Source organism: Anolis carolinensis, unplaced genomic scaffold (assembly GCF_035594765.1).
Source record: "Anolis carolinensis isolate JA03-04 unplaced genomic scaffold, rAnoCar3.1.pri scaffold_77, whole genome shotgun sequence".
In the NCBI taxonomy this organism is placed as follows: domain Eukaryota; kingdom Metazoa; phylum Chordata; class Lepidosauria; order Squamata; family Dactyloidae; genus Anolis; species Anolis carolinensis.
The window spans coordinates 5,327-28,590 of NW_026943886.1; the positions used below are offsets into that span (position 1 = coordinate 5,327).

The following is a 23,264-nucleotide window of genomic DNA, read 5'->3' on the forward strand; positions in this document are numbered from 1 at the left end:
CCGAGGGTAGAGCAGAGCCCACCGCCCCACTTGCAGGGACAAGCACCCCCAGTCCCGTCCCCCCCCCCCCACAATGCTGTAGGATGGTCAGTTGGGTCAGGACACACAGCAGGAAGCTCCAAGCCCTTTGGCCAATGGAGCCGAGGGTAGAGCAGAGCCCACCGCCCCACTTGCAGGGACAAGCACCCCCAGTCCCGTCCCCCCCCCCCCCACAATGCTGTAGGATGGTCAGTTGGGTCAGGACACACAGCAGGAAGCTCCAAGCCCTTTGGCCAATGGAGCCGAGGGTAGAGCAGAGCCCACCGCCCCACTTGCAGGGACAAGCACCCCCACTTACCCCCCCCCCCAGTCCCGTGGCTCCCCCCCCGCTCACCGCCTCGTATTCCTGGACGGTGGCAAAGCGCTCCTTCTGGATGCGGGTCACGTAGAGGACGTCCGTGTCCGGCAAGGCCTCCTCGATGCTCTCAAACTCCTCCTGCGGACGGAGAGGCAGGTCAGCTGAGGTCAGCCACGGGGACCGAGGGGAAGGGCACAGCTGCAGCGGCAAGCCCCCCTTCGCTTCTGCTCAAGGATGGCAAACTACAACTTCCAGGATTTGACAGCATTGAGCCACAGAAGCTGAAGAGGTATTGCACTTCATTAATTAATCAATTGTTGTAGTGCGGCCCATGGATGTGGCTGATAGCAATGTAAATGGGGAAGTGGATCATGGGATTCCTGGGCCTGCAAACCAACATGAGATGTTAAGTCCTGGAAATGATCAGTCTGTGTTTCCAGCCATTAGTGAAGGTCACATTCCAAAGAGGTGCCGAGATGGTAAAGAGGAGCCGTTCTCTAGGGAAAGGAGTCCAGAGGATGAAATCCCAGGTGGAGGGAATAATGAGTTGCAAGATAATGAGCTGGTTGATAGGAGACTCCGCTTTTGTAAACTTCATGCTGCTCAATAGAAGCTTTGAAGGTCACAGCGCTTGTTACAGAAGAGATTTGTATCAGGAAATTTAAATGTATAATTATGTATATTTTTAATGTATATTTTTAATTTTATTGTAATTTTTAATCTTGATGGACTTTTAAATTTGATGAAAACTGTTTTTTGATGTGTATGTTTATACAGTAGAGTCTCACTTATCCAACATAAACGGGCCAGCAGAATGTTAGATAAGTGAATATGTTGGATAATAAGGAGGCATTAAGGAAAAGCCTATTAAACATCAAATTAGGTTATGATTTTACAAATGAAGCACCAAAACATCATGTTATACAACAAATTTGGCAGAAAAAGTAGTTCAATACACAGTAATGCTATGTAGTAATTACTGTATTTATGAATTTAGCACCAAAATATCACGATATATTGAAAACATTGACTACAAAAATGTGTTGGATAATCCAGAACGTTGGATAAGCGAGTGTTGGATAAGTGAGATTCTACTGTATTGTAAGCCACCCTGAGTCCCCTGATGGGTGAGAAGGGTGGGGTAGAAGTGATGCAATAAATGATGCAATAAATAAATCATGGGAAAAGGCATGATTTCATGTGTATATTAGCTCGCCCAGGGTGTTTTTCCAGCCAGTCTGGTCAACACTGGTAATTGAGGAACAGCTTACCAAGTCTTAGTCAAGCCTGCTGAAGGACTTGTAGTTGCTTGTCTTTGCTCATGTTTCCTACTTCCAACTTTGAAGGGTTGTTCCTGGATTTTTGGATTGAACTTTAAACTGCTCGATACTTTCTGGTTCTCTTGTATTCCTGTGCTGGATATTCTGCTGCCTTGGGATTTTGGATCATTCTTGTACCTTGAACCTCATGGACTATTTTATATGTATAGACTTGGCAGTTTTACTATTTTGCTGAGGTGCTTTTAATATAACCTTCACTAAACTGCTTGCTGATTTAACTTGGACTAAAGCGTGGTGGTGAAGGAATCATAGAATCATAGAATAGTAGAGTTGGAAGAGACCACATGGGCCATCTAGTCCAACCCCCTGCTAAGAAGCAGGAAATCGCATTCAAAGCACCCCCGACAGATGGCCATCCAGCCTCTGCTTAAAAGCCTCCAAGGAAGGAGCCTCCACCACGGCCCGGGGGAGAGAGTTCCACTGCTGAACAGCCCTTCTCACAGTGAGGAAGTTCTTCCTGATGTTCAGGTGGAATCTCCTTTCCTGTAGTTTGTAGCCCTTGTTCCCTTGCGTCCTAGTCTCCAGGGCAGCAGAAAACAAGCTCCCTCCCTCCTCCCTATGACTTCCCTTCACGTATTTGTACATGGCTATCATGTCTCCTCTTAGCCTTCTCTTCTGCAGGCTAAACATGCCCAGCTCTTTAAGCCGCTCCTCATAGGGCTTGTTCTCCAGACCCTTCATCATTTTAGTCGCCCTCCGCTGGACACATTCCAGCTTCTCAACATCTCCCTTCAACTGCGGTGCCCAGAATTGGACACAGTGTGATTCCAGGTAAAGTGGTCTGACCAAGGCAGAAGAGAATAAGGGGGAGCAGGACTTCCCTGGATCTAGACGCTATTCCCCTATTGATGCAGGACAGAATCCCATTGGCTTTTTTAGCAGCCGCATCACATTGTTGGCTCATGTTTAACTTGTTGTCCACGAGGACTCCAAGGTCTTTTTCGCACACACTGCTGTCAAGCCAGGCATCGTCCCCCATTCTGTATCTTTGATTTCCATTTTTTCTGCCGAAGTGAAGTATCTTGCATTTGTCCCTGTTGAACTTCATTTTGTTAGTTTTGGCCCATCTCTCTAGTCTGTCAAGATCGTTTTGAATTCTGCTCCTGTCTTCTGGAGTGTTAGCTATCCCTCCCAGAGGACAGAGGAGTTTCCTGGCCTGGAGCGCAAGATGAGTGTAGATGCACCCTTTGTGAACCCTGTTCATGTTTTTGTGATATGTGGAGTGAAATGTTTAATCTATTGTTGCTGTGGAAGTGTATTTATTTTGTTCCAGCAAGCATTCCAGCAGTCAAGAGGTTAATTGCAGTGAGCTCTGATTGATTGCTGGAAGGGCAAATGACAGAGACTTCCGTATGTGCTACGTGACAGGAAGATCACATCACAGGCAGTGGAATGCGAAGGAGGAGCTTCGGTGTACAGAGAATGGACTCTGAGAGAAACGGAGAAGCTCCATGTTTGATCTTGCGGATGCAAGATGTGTCCTGACAGCTTTGGTAATTAGCACTGTAAATATTAGTGTAAATAAAGGATCAGTGCCGCTGGGATCAGCAGATAAAATCAACAGAGTTGTCATTCTTGGTCGGTGCCACTTTCACCGTTTGCAAAGTGGTCTGACGGGTGAGAGGAGGTGACATCTGGCTCATCAATCAGTTGGGGTTGCCGATTCCCTGACAAACCCTGGCCCAGGCAATCCTTGCAGAAGAAGAGCTCAAGGGTTGGGATGGGAGTGAGGCTTCAAGTTCTCTTTGTATTCTCCCCTTCGGTTCCAGGAAGCGGATTTGGACTCAGAGCAGGGTAAGTGCATGATCTCCAAAGTAGACCAAGGAGGGCAGCTTTTAAAGGCCTTTTGCTTCGGAGACTGTTTTACCAACGCTGCAAACAGTGCTTTGGTGGGATGATGCTTTTGCAAGCGCTAGTAAGTGGAGTTATGCTGGGACCCTTGCATCTGATTCTGGAATACAATATTATTACGCTTCCTTCTTCCTCCCTTCCCTCCCCTATCCCCTCCCCATCCCTGCCCCTCCCTCACCTGCTTGATCCCCTTGGAGGCCACGAAGTGGAAGATGTCGGAGGGCATGCGCAGGTTGGCGGGAGAGACGTAGCGCAGGCTGACGCGGTAGAGGGTGAGCAGCCGGGCCAGGGAGTGCACCGTCCGGCCGTGCTTCAGGTCGCCCACCATTGTGATCTGGGGAAAAAGGAGGGAAGCCATGAGGACCCAGACCTCCTGGTGATGGTGGTGGAGGAGGAGGTTGAACAGGAAGGGATGCCCAGTGGCTGCTCAGGCTTTGAAGCAGAGTCCGGACGGCCATCCACGGGGAAGCCCTAGAGAGTGCTTTACTGCGTAGCCAAAGGGTGTTGAACTGGGTGGCCCTCGGGGTCCCCTCCAACTCTGGGGTCCCGGGAATTGTTGGATTTTTGGTTGTGTGTATATGAAATGTAAATCCAGTGTTTCTGCTGTTTTGCAAGTGTGTGTTTCAGCAATGAAACAGTTAACAGCAGGCCAGTTTGACTGACAGCTTGCTCTGACCTATGAGACATGATTTCCGGCCTTGGAGGTCGGAACTTCCTTTGGACTAAGGAATGTGCCTTCTTATCTCTCTGTTGTACTGTGAGAGACGAGACGAGCCAAAGAATGCCGGCTTCGAGTGAGGGACTTTGCTGCTTTGTAAATATCTTTGTAAATATTAAATAAGTGTTTGAACTTCAGACTGCAGATGTCTTTGAGTCTGACATTGGAGAGGAATTGGTGAGGGTAGAAGTTCACCAATTCATCAGGGAGCTGGTTCGGAGCTGTTGATCGATGGTGTTGAAGAAACCCACCAACACGCACCCTGACCCCCCGGCTTTTGCATTCTGACATTTTGCCTTACTGTCATGCCGTTGACGGTGCCCAGCTCCTCCCGGATGGTGAAGATGTCCAGCAATGCCTGCGTGGGGTGCTCCCCGACCCCGTCGCCCGCGTTGATCACAGGTTTGCGACAGTGCTTGGCGGCCAGCTGGCACAAAGCAAAAGAGGAAGGGGAAAAATTAATAATGACAACTTAATTTTATATTCATAGCAACACAGAACAATAATGTATGTGTATATACACTCTTGTGTAACTCACAAGGAATGTAACACAAACCTGGTTTCTAAAACTTTACCTGAGAGTAAGTTACTTCAAACTATATTACATATAAAGAAATTACTTTCAGAATATCAAAAGTAAAGTTACAATTTCCATGTCATAGTCCAACAAAGTGGATAATGTTCAAGGAGTAAATAACAGACATGAAGAGACAACCAAGTCCATATTATTCCTGGAGCTGCGTGAAATCTTGGGCCAATGTCAACCGTAGTAAAGAAATTCAGTCTCCAAGATAACAGCTTCTATATTCAAAGAAATTCTTCGTATGATACGAAGATTAGTGCTGGGCAGACCTTTCGAAATGCCCTCCATGTGTGGCAATTTTTACCCCTCTAGTCCAAAACCTGAGCTGGGGGGGGGGGGGGAGGTGTGAGCCTCAGAAGCCCTCCCATTGCACCAATGGTCTGAAAATTTTCGTTTTTCCCCGTTAGCCAGACAAAAGTTCTGTTTGTATAGGCGGCCTGTTTTTGTTAGCATGACACAAATACGAAAATGAGTTGGCACCAATGAAACTACACAAAATGAACAGCAATTCCGTACAAAAGCACAACACTACTTGTTAGTCTCTTGCAGAAAAAAATCAGTATTGAAATTTTTCCTTGTATCTCAGCAAGTGTATGTTGGATTATGGTTGTATGTGTATGAAATGTAAATCAAGTGTTTTCTGCTGTTAGGCAAGAGTGTGTTTCAGTAATGAAACAGTTAACAGCAGGCTAGTTTTGACTGAAAGCCTGTTGTGATTGCTATGACCTATCAGGCATGGTTTCCGGCTTTGGAGGTTGGGAACTTCCTTCGTACTGAGGAATGTGCTTCTTATCTCTGTGTTGAGCTGGTGCTTGCCGAGGCGAGAGGCAAGTAGAAGGATACCAGCTCAGAGCAATGGCTTTTGGTGTGCTTTTTAAATATGTTTATAGATATGGAAATAAATGTTTGGACTTCAGATAACAGATGTGTTTGGACTTCAGATAACAGATGTGTTTGGAATTGGTGAGGCAGACGATTGCAACCAATTCATCAGGGTGCTGGTGCAGATGATTGATGGAGCCTGAAGAAACCCACCCGGCTCGCACCCTGAACCTTCCGCGTCGACAGTGTATGGACTTGAAACTTCATTCTAATGTTGTGTAAGAATCCAAGCTGACTATGGCAATACATGGTGTTTGGGACGTCCTCTCCTCCCTCTCCTTGGATCCATCTTCCCTGGCCCCCCGTCCCTTCCTTGAAGCCCCTTCCTCACCTCCACGGCGCCCGGCTGAGGGTGTCGCAGGACCAGGACGTCGGCGTAGCAGCTGAGGGTCTGGACGGAGTCGGCGAGGGTCTCTCCCTTCTGGCAGGAGGAGGTGGCCTCGGAGAAGGGCAGGACGGAGCCCCCCAGGCGGAACATGGCCGCCGCGAAGGAGCTGCTGGTCCGGGTGCTGGCCTCGTAGAACATGGAGGCCATCACCTTCCCCTTCAGCAGGTCCAGGCCGCGCTCCTTCTGCACCACCATCCGCAGGTTGTGCGCCACGTTGAAGAGGTGCGACAGCTGCAGCCGCGGAGACACACCCAAAACATGCACATCACCCCGAGCCCTTCCTCTTGCCTATTCCCTAGGATGAGCGGGTTGAAGCTCAGGGAAGACTGATCCTAAGGTAGGGGATCAGGGAGACTCAACTGGTCAGGTCATTTTGAGTCAATTTAAAATAAGTTTGGTGACTTATTTTAAGTTAGTCTGTGCCCTGCTGAGGTGCAGTTGGGACTGGTTCTCAGTTGGAGAATCGGGGAGACTCAGGTGCTTATTTGAGTCAGTTTAAAATAAGTTTGGTGGCTTATTTTAAGTTAGTCTGTGCCCTGCTGAGGTGCAGTTGGGACTGGTTCTCAGTTGGAGAATCGGGGAGACTCAGGTGCTTATTTGAGTCAGTTTAAAATAAGTTTGGTGGCTTATTTTAAGTTAGTCTGTGCCCTGCTGAGGTGCAGTTGGGACTGGTTCTCAGTTGGAGAATCGGGGAGACTCAGGTGCTTATTTGAGTCAGTTTAAAATAAGTTTGGTGGCTTATTTTAAGTTAGTCTGTGCCCTGCTGAGGTGCAGTTGGGACTGGTTCTCAGTTGGAGAATCGGGGAGACTCAGGTGCTTATTTGAGTCAGTTTAAAATAAGTTTGGTGGCTTATTTTAAGTTAGTCTGTGCCCTGCTGAGGTGCAGTTGGGACTGGTTCTCAGTTGGAGAATCGGGGAGACTCAGGTGCTTATTTGAGTCAGTTTAAAATAAGTTTGGTGGCTTATTTTAAGTTAGTCTGTGCCCTGCTGAGGTGCAGTTGGGACTGGTTCTCAGTTGGAGAATCGGGGAGACTCAGGTGCTTATTTGAGTCAGTTTAAAATAAGTTTGGTGGCTTATTTTAAGTTAGTCTGTGCCCTGCTGAGGTGCAGTTGGGACTGGTTCTCAGTTGGAGAATCGGGGAGACTCAGGTGCTTATTTGAGTCAGTTTAAAATAAGTTTGGTGGCTTATTTTAAGTTAGTCTGTGCCCTGCTGAGGTGAAGTTGGGACTGGTTCTCAGTTGGAGAATCGGGGAGACTCAGGTGCTTATTTGAGTCAGTTTAAAATAAGTTTGGTGGCTTATTTTAAGTTAGTCTGTGCCCTGCTGAGGTGCAGTTGGGACTGGTTCTCAGTTGGAGAATCGGGGAGACTCAGGTGCTTATTTGAGTCAGTTTAAAATAAGTTTGGTGACTTATTTTAAGTTAGTCTGTGCCCTGCTGAGGTGCAGTTGGGACTGGTTCTCAGTTGGAGAATCGGGGAGACTCAGGTGCTTATTTGAGTCAGTTTAAAATAAGTTTGGTGGCTTATTTTAAGTTAGTCTGTGCCCTGCTGAGGTGCAGTTGGGACTGGTTCTCAGTTGGAGAATCGGGGAGACTCAGGTGCTTATTTGAGTCAGTTTAAAATAAGTTTGGTGACTTATTTTAAGTTAGTCTGTGCCCTGCTGAGGTGCAGTTGGGACTGGTTCTCAGTTGGAGAATCGGGGAGACTCAGGTGCTTATTTGAGTCAGTTTAAAATAAGTTTGGTGGCTTATTTTAAGGATGTTTCAGCAGGCCTTCGGAGATACAGTCATTAATTAATCATCCCCAGAGGGTTTTTAATAATCTATCCTGTATTTATTACGGTCTTACCTTTTATGTGTTTTTAATGTAATTTTTTATCCTGTATTGTTGTTTTAATTGATATATTGCATTACTGTTTTATCTGTTTTATATTGTGATTGTATTATGTTGCTTATATTTTGTCCTTATGTTGTTTGGACCTCTGCCCCATGTAAGCCGCCCCGAGTTCCCATGGGGAGATGGTGGCGGGGTATAAGTTTTATTATTATTATTATTATTATTAGTCTGTTTCCAGATAAGGAGCAGATAGTCTGTGATTGAAATTCACAGGGTGACTGCAGTTTAAAGCAGTAGAGAAGGAAGTGATATTTTAAGGAATTTGAAACACCTCAATATAGCTTTGCAACTGTTAATCTAAGTGCCTCTAAAGAAGTTCCTGTAGCCATTAAGCTTGTGCCTGAATAAATATGTTATTGTTCTTTTTAACATCTCAGTTTCTGAAATCTATATTACCATCAAAAGTACATTTTAAAGCAGAGGCTGGATGGCCATCTGTCGGGGGTGCTTTGATTGCTTCTGACATGAAAGGGGTTGGATTGGATGGCCTTGGGGGTCCCCTCCAGCTCTGACTCTATAGCCCCATTTCACCATGAACCCACTCATGTCTATGAGGCGGGGAGGCCACCCATCGGGAGGGATTGGATTGTGCTTTTCTGCCTGGCAGAATAAAGGGGGTTGCCTTGGATGGGATGGCCCAGGGGTCCCTTCAATAATTCTACAATGAAAACACACAATAGTTGAAGCAGACATAAGAAGCCACTGCTAACATGGGATTAAACTATCAGTAAAGCTAAAAATCAAACCCCACAGTAATTAATATACACATCATGAGTCACCGCTAATATGGAATTAAACCACCAGTAACAATGTAAACCTTATGGTTAAAGGGAGTTATAGCACGTTGTTTAGACAAAGCCCAAACCCCAGAGCAGGTTGCAAAGCCCATACACACACACACACACATACACACACATACATATACATACACACACACATATACATACATACATACATACATACACACACACACACTTTCAATAACAACTGTTGTGAAACATAGCTATAGAAGTGGGTTGCTGTGAGGTTTTCGGGCTGTATGGCCAATGGGTTCCAGCAGCATTCTCTCCTGATATTTCACCTGCATCTGCAGCTAATGGCATCTTCAAAGGTTCTGTTGGCAGTGAAGCCATTGAAATCCACAAGAAGCACATGGACAATTTCAACAGAAACCATAAAAACGAACAAAATTTGGTTATTGAAAAACACCAGAATCAAGACAGTAAATAAAGAAACAGGGAAACTCCAGACAATAAACAATCAAGGGCCAGTTAACATCTCCTAAACAAAGGATGCCTCCAGGCAGCAACAGCCAGGCCACCTCTATGCAAATACCCTCACTGTTTGACTTTGCAACTGGAAGGCTACTAAAAACTACTCAAGCTTGATAATTGCAACAATCAAACTTGATTCAAACAGACAAGGAATCATAATACAGTAGAGTCTCACTTATCCAAGCCTCGCTTATCCAAGCTTCTGGATTATCCAAGCCATTTTTGTAGTCAATGTTTTCAATATATCGTGATATTCTGCTGCTAAATTCGTAAATACAGTAATTACAACATAACATTACTGCGTATTGAATTACCTTTTCTGTCAAATTTGTTGTCCAACATGATGTTTTGGTGCTTAATTTGTAAAATCATAACCTATTTTGATGTTTAATAGGCTTTTCCTTAATCCCTCCTTATTATCCAAGATATTCGCTTATCCAAGCTTCTCCTGGCCTGTTTAGCCTGGATAAGTGAGACTCTACTGTAATAAAATAATACAACTTTATTTATATTCCACCCTCTCTCCCTGAGAGACTCAGGGCGGATTCTTCCTCCCACCCTGGGCATTATTCCACGGGTAAATATACACCCCACTTGCTTCATTGCCAACAGAACCTTTGAAGATGCCATTAGCCACAGATGTAATAATAATAATAATAATAATAATAATAATAATAATAATAATAATAAGTTTATTTGTATCCCGCCTCCATCTCCCCTGAAGGGGACTCGGGGCGGCTTACAGCAAAATCAAAATACAAACAATGATAAAATATAAAACATCAGGACAAAAACAAAAACCAATAAAAAAAATATACACAATAAGTTAAAAAACACAACGCAGAATTAAAACATCAGGTTAAAAACAATGAGGTTGCAATAGTGGATAAGCAAAGTGTACGGTGCACATTATGGGTAGCAAATTCATAAATACAGTAGAGTCTCACTTATCCAACACTCGCTTATCCAACGTTCTGGATTATCCAACGCATTTTTGTAGTCAATGTTTTCAATATATCATGATATTTTGGTGCTAAATTCGTAAATACAGTAATTACTACATAGCATTACTGCGTATTGAACTACTTTTTCTGTTAAATTTGTTGTATAACATGATGTTTTGGTGCTTAATTTGTAAAATCATAACCTAATTTGTAAAATCATAACCTGGATGCCTGCCATAGATGTGGGCGAAACGTCAGGAGAGAATGCTTCTGGAACATGGCCACACAGCCCGAAAGACATACAACAACCCTGTGATCCCGGCCATGAAAGCCTTCGACAACACATAACCTAATTTGATGTTTAATAGGCTTTTCCTTATTCTCTCCTTATTATCCAACATTTTCGCTTATCCAACGTTCTGCTGGCCCGTTTACGTTGGATAAGTGAGACTCTACTGTAGATAAAGTGCATTAGAATCATTTAAGGCAGGGGTCCCCAAACTTTTTAAGCAGAGGGCCGGTCCACAATCCTTCAGACTGTGGAGGGGCCGAATTATCTTTTGAAGAAAAAAATACAAACAAATTCCTATGCACACTGCACATGTCTTATTTGTAGTGCAACAACAACAACAACAACAATGAAAGAACAATACAATATTTTAAAATGAAAACAATTTTAACCAACATAAACCTATGAGGATTTCAATGGAAAGTGTGGGCCTGCTACTGGCCAATGAGATAGTCAAGTTAATTAGGATTGTTGTTGTTGTTGTGTGCCTTCAAGTCGTGTCAGACTTTGGCCGAGCCTAAGTCTAAAATTAATTATTTATTTACTGCATTTATTTACTACATTTATATCGCACCCTTCTCACCCCGAAGGGGACTCAGAGCAGCTGTATGTACATATAATATATTATATTATTAGCATAACACAATATTAGCAGTATATATTACTATACTGAACTATACCACAATACTATTATATAATATGTAATATATAGCATATAATTAATATTATTATATGGTATTACTATTAGTATTATATTGTATAACGTAAGATTATTATCAATATTATATGTATATACAATATATTATTAAAACTGATATAAAAATATTATATTATAAAACTGAGGGCGGGGGCCAGGTCAATGACCTTGGAGGGCCGCATCCGGCCCCCGGGCCTTAGTTTGGGGACCCCTGATTTAAGGTCACATTAGGTACGGCAGGGAGGGAGGAGTCCTGAGTAATCTCAATCCATCAGGAATCGGGAAGAGCGACCAGCGCAAAAGGTCGAGGAGCATAATAATGGTGATGGGAAAAAGATGATCTTAACCAAAGGCCTGGGTGAAAAGCCTCTTCCGAAATGCCGGGGCGAGATGCAGGCGAAACGTCAGGAGAGCATGCTGCTGGAACATGGCTATACGGCCAGAAAGGTTGACAGCAACCCAGTGATTCTGGCCGCGAAAGACTTCAACAAGGCAGAGCTCCAGAAGCCTGCTGAGAAGCAGAACTTGGGAAAGCAGTCCGGAATGGGTGGCCTTACCTGTCCCTTGGTGAACTGCTGGACGGAGAGGACGTGCTGGCCCACGAGCGGGTGCAGGAAGGGGGAGGGCTGCGGGTGGGGGGCGCTCTGGGGGGAGCTCTGCCGGGGGAGGGGGCCCGAGAGGAAGAGCGGCCCGTCCTGCACCAGAGGAAGCTCTGCAAGGGAAGAGCGAGGAGAAGAGGGTCAGTCCCCTGGCCAAAGCTGCAATGAATCAATACTGACCGAGAGATCATGAGTTCGAAGCCAGCCCGGGTCGGAGTGAGCTTCCAACCATTTGGTTGGTTCTCGCAGAAGCAGAGGAAGCAGGAGGACATTTTTGCTCCCTGGCTTCAGGTAGGATTTGGCTAAGATTTGGCTAAGATTTTAAACTGAGTTTGGGCTTGGCTCCTGTGGTCAAAGTCTAACTGTTGTGTGACTGTTGTGTTGAAAGAGAGCCAGGTACTTAAGTTGATTGACAGCAGGCATTGTCCCCTGTTAATTGAGTTTCTGGGAAAGCTTTATTTGCCAGTGTGAGTTTCTGCCAGAGCCTGATCCCAGAAGGGCAGTTGGTTCTCGCAGAAGCAGAGGCAGCAGGAGGACATTTTTGCTCCCTGTCTTCAGGTAGGATTTGGCTAAGATTTGGCTAAGATTTTAAACTGAGTTTGGGCTTGGCTCCTGTGGTCAAAGTCTAACTGTTGTGTGACTGTTGTGTTGAAAGAGAGCCAGGTACTTAAGTTGATTGACAGCAGGCATTGTCCCCTGTTAATTGAGTTTCTGGGAAAGCTTTATTTGCCAGTGTGAGTTTCTGCCAGAGCCTGATCCCAGAAGGGCAGTTGGTTCTCGCAGAAGCAGAGGAAGCAGGAGGACATTTTTGGGCACCTTTACTAACTATCCTTTGCCGTACATACAGGAAACAAAGCAACATAAACAAATACACAAAGACGTGGTTTGTTGCAGTCTGCACATAAAGTGCGTGCATATTACTTAACTGTACAAAGATCCCACTTGGCCACCACGCTCACCAAGAGATGCAACAAAAGCAAAACATTCCCATCACATGCACCAGCTGTGGCATGTTCCGCTTTTTCACACAAAAACTAGACAACTACATCTGCTCCAAATGCAAACAGATGACTCTGATGGAGCAGAGGATCCAACAGCTCGAGCACCGTATTAAGACCCTTAAGGACATTCAGGCACTCGAGCTCTTCTTGGACACTGCACAACACGCTGCTGTAGATCAGCAGCCTGCATCACACCAACACCACCAAGACCATGATCAGGAACCTTATGGGGAGATCAACTCAAAGGTAGACAACCCTCAGGCTTGGAAGGAGGTCACCCATAGAAGGAGACGCAGGACCAGGCAGCCTCCGCAGAACTCCTCTGCTCAGCTGCATTTACACAACAGATTTGAAATTCTTACATCATTAACATACAATCAGGAAACACATCTTGTGGAGGACCACAGTTTCTTAGATACCACTCAGTGGACCACCCTGGATCAATGCGCAGGGGATAGCCCTGACGGGGACAGTGCATCACCACAGGCACACTTATGTAATCATGCAAATGCTCCACCCCCAATCATAGACCAGGAGCAACAGGAACATCCTTGGGAGAGTAATGGGCTCTCGGATGTATCTCAATGGATTGTCATTGATGAATGCACTGGGGATGTTGAGGAGGAGGACAACACTTTACACCTACATGATTCACTTCAACAGGAACACTCTTCAGGGGACATACACACTGTCTTGCACAAAAGGGACCCTGTCAATCCTCAAAGGAAACAGGTCTTGGTAGTAGGTGACTCCCTCCTTAGAGGAACGGAAGCCATCATTTCCAGACCGGATGGGATGGCTCGAGAAACATGCTGCCTCCCGGGGGCAAAAATACACCATATCACTCAGAGGCTCAGCAGGCTCCTAAAGCCCCATCACCCTCCCCACCTTATGTTGATTCATGTAGGTACCAATGACACCGCTAGGCATACTTTTCAAAAGATCACAAATGATTTTCGAGCTCTGGGAACAAAGCTAAAACTGTATAATGTACATGTGATCTTTTCATCCCTCCTCCCTGTTGTAGGACACGGCTCTACAAGGGCCGGAAAAATAGTACAGGTCAATAACTGGCTCAGAAAATGGTGTCAAGAGGAGCATTTTGGCTTCCTTGACCATGGTCTACTCTTCCAAGAGGATGGACTACTGGCAAGCGATGGGGTGCATCTCACACAAGTAGGAAAACATCTTTTTGCACACAGACTCACAAACCTCATCAGGCGCACTTTAAACTAAATCCACTGGGGGAGGGGAACAACAGCCTGGCGAACACTATATTACCCACGACCACAGGGAACCGCCGTAAGGCTAAACGGAGGGCTGCACAAACACAGCAAGGACCAAGTACAGAGAGCACAATAATCCCAAATAAACAGCTCAAGGGGAGGTCACAGGGGCTTACATGTCTTTACACCAACGCTCAGAGCATGGGAAATAAGCAAGACGAACTCCAACTCTTAGCACAGCACCACACATACGATGTCATAGGCATCACTGAAACCTGGTGGGATGACTCCCATCACTGGAATTTAACCATTGAGGGCTATAACCTCTTTCACAGAAATAGAACAAAGGGGAGAGGAGGGGGAGTAGCTTTATATGTCAAAAACAGTTACGTTGCAGAAGAAATGCAAGACTGTAATCCGGGAAACCAGCTTGAAAGCATCTGGATAAGAATCAAGGGAACCGGGACTCAAAAAGATCTTGTCGTGGGTGTCTACTACAGACCTCCGAGTCAGGATGAAGGACTTGATGAAGCCTTCTGTCAACAGCTGACCAAACAGGCACAAAGAAGAGATATAGTAGTCATGGGCGATTTCAATTATCCCGATATCTGCTGGAAAACAAACTCAGCCAAGAGTACAAAGTCCAACAAATTCCTCACTTGCCTTGCAGATAATTTTATGGTCCAGAAGGTAGAAGAGGCAACAAGGGGATCAGCAACTCTTGATCTAATCTTAACAAATGTGGAAGACCTGATCAATACAGTTGAAGTGGTTGGATCCTTAGGGGCAAGTGACCATGTGCTCCTGCAGTTTGCAATACAAAGGAATGCTGAAACTAAGACAAGTCAAACACGCATTCTGGACTTTAAGAGAGCTGACTTCCAAAAAATGAAGGAATTACTGAGCAGCATTCCATGGACGCCGATATTAAAAAACAAGGGAGTTAAGGATGGATGGGAGTTTTTCAAAAGTGAAATACTCAAGGCGCAAATGCAAACAGTGCCAACAAAGAAGAAAAATAAGACAAGTGCAAAGAAGCCAGAATGGATGTCCAAAGAACTTCTAACTGAGCTAAAGCTCAAAAGTGACATGCACAAGAAGTGGAAAAGGGGAGAAATCACCAAAGAAGAATTCAAACGTATAGCCAACTCCTGTAGGGAAAAGGTTCGCAAGGCTAAAGCGCAAAATGAGCTCAGGCTTGCCAGGGACATAAAAAACAACAAAAAAGGTTTTTTTGCTTATGTTGGTAGAAAAAGGAAGAAAAAGGAGGCGATAGGGCCACTGCAAGGAGTAGATGGGGTGATGGCGACAGGGGACAGGGAAAAGGCAGAACTACTTAATGCCTTCTTTGCCTCGGTCTTCTCACAAAAAGAAAGCCATCTTCAACCTCAGCAACATGGAATGGGCGAAGGATTGGGGGAACTCCAACCCCAAATAGGGAAACAAGTTGTCCAGGAACACCTGGCCTCTCTAAACGAATTCAAGTCCCCAGGGCCAGATCAGCTACATCCAAGAGTATTGAAGGAACTAGCGGAAGTTATTTCAGAACCACTGGCAATCATCTTCGAGAGTTCTTGGAGAACGGGAGAAGTCCCAGCAGATTGGAGGAGGGCGAATGTGGTCCCTATCTTCAAGAAGGGAAAAAAGAACGACCCAAACAATTACCGTCCGGTCAGCCTCACATCAATACCAGGCAAGATTCTGGAAAAGATCATTAAGGAAGTGGTCTGCGAACACTTAGAAACAAATGCGGTCATTGCTAATAGTCAACACGGATTTACCAAAAACAAGTCATGCCAGACTAATCTGATCTCTTTTTTCGATAGAGTTACGAGTTGGGTCGATACAGGGAATGCCGTGGATGTAGCATATCTAGATTTCAGTAAGGCCTTCGACAAAGTCCCCCACGACCTTCTGGCAAACAAACTAGTAAAATGTGGGCTAGACAAAACTACGGTTAGGTGGATCTGTAATTGGCTAAGCGAACGAACCCAAAGGGTGCTCACCAATGCGTCGTCTTCATCATGGAAAGAAGTGACAAGTGGAGTGCCACAAGCAGGGCTCCGTCCTGGGCCCGGTTCTGTTCAACATCTTTATTAACGACTTAGACGAAGGGTTAGAAGGCACGATCATCAAGTTTGCAGATGACACCAAACTGGGAGGGATAGCTAACACTCCAGAAGACAGGAGCAGAATTCAAAACGATCTTGGCAGACGAGAGAGATGGGCCGAAACTAACAAAATGAAGTTCAACAGGGACAAATGCAAGATACTTCACTTCGGCAGAAAAAATGGAAATCAAAGATACAGAATGGGGGACGATGCCTGGCTTGACAGCAGTGTGTGCGAAAAAGATCTCGTGGACAACAAGTTAAACATGAGCCTACAATGTGATGCGGCAGCTAAAAAAGCCAATGGGATTTTGGCCTGCATCAATAGGGGAATAACGTCTAGATCCAGGGAAGTTATGCTCCCCCTTATTCTATTCTGCCTTGGTCAGACCACACCTGGAATACTGTGTCCAGTTTTGGGCACCGCAGATGAAGGGAGATGCTGACAAGCTGGAAAGCGTCCAGAGGAGGGCGACTAAAATGATGAAGGGTCTGGAGAACAAGCCCTATGAGGAGCGGCTTAAAGAGCTGGGCATGTTTAGCCTGCAGAAGAGAAGGCTGAGAGGAGACATGATGAGAGCCATGTACAAATACGTGAAGGGAAGTCACAGGGAGGAGGGAGGGAGATTGTTTTCTGCTGCCCTGCAGACTAGGACACAAGGGAACAAGGGCTTCAAAGGACAGGAAAGGAAGGAGATTCCACCTGAACATCAGGAAGAACTTCCTGACTGTGAGAAGGGCTGTTCACCAGTGGAACTCTCTCCCCGGGGCTGTGGTGGAGGCTCCTTCCTTGGAGGCTTTTAAGCAGAGGCTGGATGGCCATCTGTCGGGGGTGCTTTGAATGCGATTTCCTGCTTCTTAGCGGGGGGTTGGACTAGATGGCCCTTGAGGTCTCTTCCAACTCTACTATTCTATGATTCTATGATTCTATGATTTAATACTCTAGCTTGCTGTTGACCTATGCAGCCTGAAAGACAGTTATAATAAATAATATAATAACTTTATTTTTATACCCCGCCCCATCTCCCCGAAGGGACTCGGGGCGGCTTACATGGGGCCTTGCCCGATACAACAATATAATAACAATAACAAAACAATAACACAATTATCCCAAGAATAAAAAACATCAGCATCAATAAAACAAGTCATTAAAATCAACATGCAGCATAAAACGTTAAAAACAGGAGACTAATTCATAGATCTAGGCCAAATCTGTCAGGGTATTGTGTATTGTGAAATGTTAAAATCAATCTGGATACAGCAATCATGGAGCTAATGAGAGTCTGCTATGATTGATGTATCACAGGACCAATGGGGTCAAGTGTGTTTTGACCGGGACTTACTATCTTGGTTCCTGTGGCATGCGAGGGAGTGTGTTGTTTCCTGTGTAGAGCGGAGAACAGCGATGAGCAATGTGCTGTGTGTGTGTGCATGGGTGCTTTCGGCAAGCACTCATGATGGAGAAAGGACTGAATTTGCTCTATCTGTAAATAGTTCATGTAAATAAAGTTTAATCAACAGTTGAACTTCGTCTGCTGGAGTGAGTTTATCCAGTGCTGTTTTTCCACACGGGGAAACAGTCTGGAGAGAAGGAGGCAGACCGGGATGGTGAATTTTTGGATTTCACTCTGCTACCCATCATCCCCGCTGACAAAATCTAGTTGTACCTGTCGAGTAGGAAATTTAGGTACCACTTTATGTGGGGAGGCCAATTTAAGTAATTTACGACACCATTAAAAAAAACTTCCAGCAGCATGCAAAAAGGAATGAGGAAATACTCCGTCAAGGACTCGGTGTCACAAGTGGACAATGAAGCGGCAGCTCCCCCTGGTGGCCGGAATCGAGAATACCCTCATGAAGCCGGAAGCTGGAAAATGTTAAATTGCCTCTGTGTCTGTCTATATATGTCGTATGTGTAATGGAACTGAATGTTTGCCATGTCTATGTGCGCTGTGAGCCTCCCTGAGTCCCCTTCGGGGTGAGAAAAAGGAGCGGAATATAAATACTGTAGATAAGTAAGTATTTATTTGTTTATTTACAGTATTTATATTCCACCCTTCTCACCCTGAAGGGGACTCAAGATCAAAGTTTGAGTTCTGCATGTTCTTCTACTGGTGTTACTCTATTTTGAACATACAAAGCACTGATCTTCTGCTGGCCAAACCGTATCCCAGTGTGCTGCCTGGGAGTCCAGTGGAACCCACTCCTTTCTCTGGGGTTTCTAAGCAGAGGCTGGATGGGCATCTGTTGGGAGGGCTTGAACAGTCTTTTCCTAATTTGGCAGAAAGAAGGGAGGTGGGCTCTTTGTGGTTCCCTTCCAAGTCTACGATTCTACAAACACGGGCCAGGCTTTGCACAGTGGGCTAAACCGCTGTGCTGCAGAAAATCCTGCCGATTGAAAGCTCAGCAGTTCGAGCCCAGGTCAGGGTGAGCACCCACCGTCAGCTCCAGCTCACCTGCCCACCTAGCAGATTCTACAAAGCAGAAACGTGAGTAGATAAATAGGTGTCGCTTTTAGCGGGGAAGTAATAGAAAGGCGCCTTTAGGATAGTGATTGGGAGGATGACAAAAGCTCTTCAGCATGGAAGATGGAGCGACAGCAACCCCTACTGCCCCCGGAATTGAGCACAACCTCCAAGGTGCCGGAAATAAGATGGAAAATGCCTTTCCCTCTGTTTGCGTTGTCTGTCCTTGTTAATTGTATAATTAACAATTATAATAATAAATATAATAATAATAATAATAATAATAATAATAATAATAATAATAATAAATTGTATAATGGCATTGAATGCTTGCCATATGTGTGTTCTGTAATCCGCCCCGAGTCCCCTCGGGGAGATAGAGTGGAATACAAATAAAGTATATTATTATTATGTTATTATAATATCATATTATTACTACATCATATTATATTATTATGTTATTACAATGATTATTATTATATATTATTATTATGGCTGCCCAGTGGCGCAGTGGGTTAAACCACTGAGCTGCTGAACTTGCTGACCGAAAGGTTGATGGTTTGAATCTGGGGAGTGGGGTGAGCTCCTGCTGTTAGCCCCAGCTTCTGCCAAGCTAGCAGTTCGAAAAACATGTAAACGTGAGTAGATCAATAGGTACCGCTCCTATTGGCAGGAAAGTAATGGTGCTTCATGCAGTCATGCCAGTGGCCACATGACCTTGGAGATGAACCCCAACCCCCAGAGTCGGACACAACTGGACTTAATTGTTAATGTGGGATTTGTGTACTGATAAGTGTTTGAATGCAATTTGTGCCATGCTTGTATTGCAACTGGTTGCATCATCCAGAATGTACCATAGTGTGGAAAGAGTTAATTGCCAAGAAGCTAGGATGACCTTGATGTGTGGCTGGAACCAGGGAGTATCCAGACACAAGTGTTTGTGCACAACGATTGCATCAGTTCAGTTGAGTTCCGTCTGCCTAGAGTTCGAGTCAAGTTCTGTTGGAGAACAAAACAGTCCTGTGTTCGTCTGTCGTCTGCAAGTCTGTTTGTGTTGATTACTGCTACATACAGTCAAACTTTGTAAATAGTTTTACCAATGTACCATTCTGCGTTCCACTGCTTCCATCCAACTACTGCTGTGCTGCAAATACTCTGACATTAACGTCAGGGGAAAACCTTTACCTTGACCTATTATCATCATCATCATCATTATTATTATTATTATTATTATTATTATTATTGACACAACGACGTTGTATGACACAGCAAACAAGATAGATATGCTGGGTTTCGTTTCACAAAATCACAAGTCGAACACTTCCCAAGTGTCTAGGACTGTGTGATGTATTTTCGGATGATGCGTGCAGATCCCAGCAGGGTGGCCTTTTGCAGTTGGCAGATGGTGATTTTGTCAATGTCTATTGTTTCCAAATGCCGGCTGAGATCTTTCGGCACGGCACCCAGTGTGCCCATCCCCACCGGGACCACCTGCACTGGTTTCTGCCAGAGTCTTTGAAGTTCAATCTTGAGGTCCTGAGAGCGGCTGAGTTTTTCCTGTTGTTTTTCGTCAATGCAACTGTCACCTGGGATGGCAACATCAATGATCCAAACCTTGTTCTTTTCCACAACTGTGATGTCTGGTGTGTTGTGTTCCAGAACTTTGTCAATCTGGATTCGGAAGTCCCACAGTATCTTTGCGTGCTCATTTTCCAATACTTTTGCAGGTTTGTGATCCCACCAGTTCTTTTCTGCTGGGAGGTGGTACTTGAGGCATAAGTTCCAATGAATCATTTGGGCCACATAGTTGTGCCTCTGTTTGTAGTCTGTCTGTGCAATTTTCTTACAGCAGCTGAGGATATGATCAATGGTTTCATCGATTTCTTTGCACAGTCTGCATTTTGGGTCATCAGCTGATTTTTCGATCTTGGCCTTGATTGCCTTTGTCCTGATGTCTTGCTCCTGGGCTGCAAGGATCAGGCCTTCTGTCTCCTTCTTCAGGGTCCCATTCGTGAGCCAGAGCCAGGTCTTCTATTATTATTATTATTATTATTATTATTAATGGCCTTTGTCCTGATGGCTTGCTCCTGGGCTGCAAGGATCAGGCCTTCTGTCTCCTTCTTCAGGGTCCCATTCGTGAGCCAGAGCCAGGTCTTCTATTATTATTATTATTATTATTATTATTATTAATGGCCTTTGTCCTGATGTCTTGCTCCTGGGCTGCAAGGATCAGGCCTTCTGTCTCCTTCTTCAGGGTCCCATTCGTGAGCCAGAGCCAGGTCTTCTATTATTATTATTATTATTATTATTATTATTATTATTATTATTATTAATGGCCTTTGTCCTGATGTCTTGCTCCTGGGCTGCAAGGATCAGGCCTTCTGTCTCCTTCTTCAGGGTCCCATTCGTGAGCCAGAGCCAGGTCTTCTATTATTATTATTATTATTATTATTATTATTATTATTATTATTATTAATGGCCTTTGTCCTGATGTCTTGCTCCTGGGCTGCAAGGATCAGGCCTTCTGTCTCCTTCTTCAGGGTCCCATTCGTGAGCCAGAGCCAGGTCTTCTATTATTATTATTATTATTATTATTATTATTATTATTATTATTATTATTATTATTAATTGCCTTTGTCCTGATGTCTTGCTCCTGGGCTGCAAGGATCAGGCCTTCTGTCTCCTTCTTCAGGGTCCCATTCGTGAGCCACAGCCAGGTCTTCTCTTTATCAGCTTTTCCTTCAATTTTGTCAAGGAACTTTCCATGCAGTGTTTTGTTGTGCCAGGTGCCACCTTGACGTGGTGGGGGGGCTTACCTGCTCCAATGATGACTGAGGGCTGTGCTGGCGGAAGTGTAACTACCGGCAGGTCCAACCAAGCCAGAGAGGCCTCAGCTGAGGAGCAGAACTAAGAGCACCTCACCCATTAGCATTATGGAGAATCAAACCCAAACGAAGTCTATTCTGGCTCGGTCGTCGCCCAGGATAAAAAGGACCGCGGTGGATGCTGCTGATTCTGGACATCCATCGACAAGTGGGCTACGGAATCATCAAAACGCAAATGAACAGTCACAGAAGCGGCAGAAATACACAATGCCAGAAAACCGCACAATTATGAAATGCTACTACAAATCTGAACCTATTATTATTATTATTATTATTATTATTATTATTATTATTATTATTATTTTATTATGACACAGCAAACAAGATAGATATGCTGGATTTCATATCACCAAATCACAAGTCGAACACTTCCCAAGTGTCTAGGACTGTGTGATGTATTATTATTATTATTATTATTATTATTATTATTATTATTATTATTATTTTATTATGACACAGCAAACAAGATAGACATGCTGGATTTCGTATCACAAAATCACAAGTCGAACACTTCCCAAGTGTCTAGGACTGTGTGATGTATTTTCGGATGATGCTGCAGATCCCAGCAGGGTGGCCTTTTGCAGTTGGCAGATTGTGATTTTGTCAATGTCTATTGTTTCCAAATGCCGGCTGAGATCTTTCGGCACGGCACCCAGTGTGCCCATCACCACCGGGACCACCTGCACTGGTTTCTGCCAGAGTCTTTGCAGTTCAATCTTAAAGTCCTGATAGCGGCTGAGTTTTTTCTGTTGTTTTTCCTGTTGTTTATTATTATTATTATTATTATTATTATTATTATTATTATTATTATTATTATTATGATCAGGAGGGCTCACCTGGCTCTGCGGTTCTCTTGATGACTCTTTCCCTGAGGTCATCGGCTGCGCAAAGGAAAGAAGGAGAGAGCAGAGGTCACGGAGAGGCAGACCCCTTTGCGCCCCATTTACCAAACACAAATGCACCCGGAGACCCCCCTGCGCCAGTTGGAGCCTCACCTGGGAGCCCGGGGTCGGAGGCGCGGTGGATCCGGGGGGCCAAGTAGAAGCGTGTGTCCCCCACGGGAGGGGCCCTGCGTGGACTGGCCGCTCGGGAACGCAGGGCCTCCGCCTGCCCCGCGGGGAGGGAGCGCTCGGGGGTCTGCGGAGGGAGGGAGGGAGGGAGGGAAGGTGTGAAGAGCGGGGGTCTCCTCCGACCCCAGAGAGGAGGGGGGTCCAACGTCTACCCCAGGCCGCTTAAGCGGCACCGCCTGCCGGGGTCTCACCTTCAGGACCTCTTTGGGGGGCACCGGGAGGGGGGCTGCGGTGGCGGCCACGGCGGGGGGCCACTTCCGCACATCCTGGCCGTACCCCGGGGGCACAAGGACCTGCAAGCACAAGCAGAGGATAGAGTAACATTATCCTCTTTGGACATCATACAACGGAATTCAATTTAGGCATCTTCACTTTGCCTACATACGAGGGTTGAATGAAAAGTAATGCCTCCACCGTCGTAACTCCTCAACAGGTGGCGGTACTGATCTGTGGCAGGTCCTGGCTTGTTCAGTAGATTCTCCTCTAAGGCTCCATTTGGTTGTGTTTTAAAGTGCAAAGTATGGAACCCTGCACAAACGGTTGGTCAATGCGACTTAAACAACGTGCAGTCACCGAATTCTTGACAGCAGAAGGCGTCACCCCAAAGGAGAGTGCTCTCTCTAGACCAGGGGTCCCCAAACTTTTAAAGCCGAGGGCCGGTCCACAATCCTTCAGACTGTTGAGGGGCCGAATTATCATTTGGAAAAAA

At 45.3% G+C, this 23,264-nt stretch overlaps 1 protein-coding gene across 1 annotated transcript in view; it reads right to left on the minus strand.

Moving 5' to 3' along the window:
- Positions 1-373: 373 nt before the first annotated feature.
- The window catches only part of LOC103282587 (CAD protein), a gene marked incomplete at its 3' end in the record, with an annotated part of 29,255 nt that continues 6,364 nt past the window's right edge, over positions 374-23,264 (minus strand). The window contains 8 exon segments of the mRNA XM_062967025.1: positions 374-475; positions 3,707-3,862; positions 4,548-4,673; positions 6,043-6,330; positions 11,756-11,910; positions 22,322-22,366; positions 22,481-22,622; positions 22,747-22,848. Of these exon segments, the coding sequence (XP_062823095.1) occupies positions 374-475; positions 3,707-3,862; positions 4,548-4,673; positions 6,043-6,330; positions 11,756-11,910; positions 22,322-22,366; positions 22,481-22,622; positions 22,747-22,848 (1,116 nt within the window).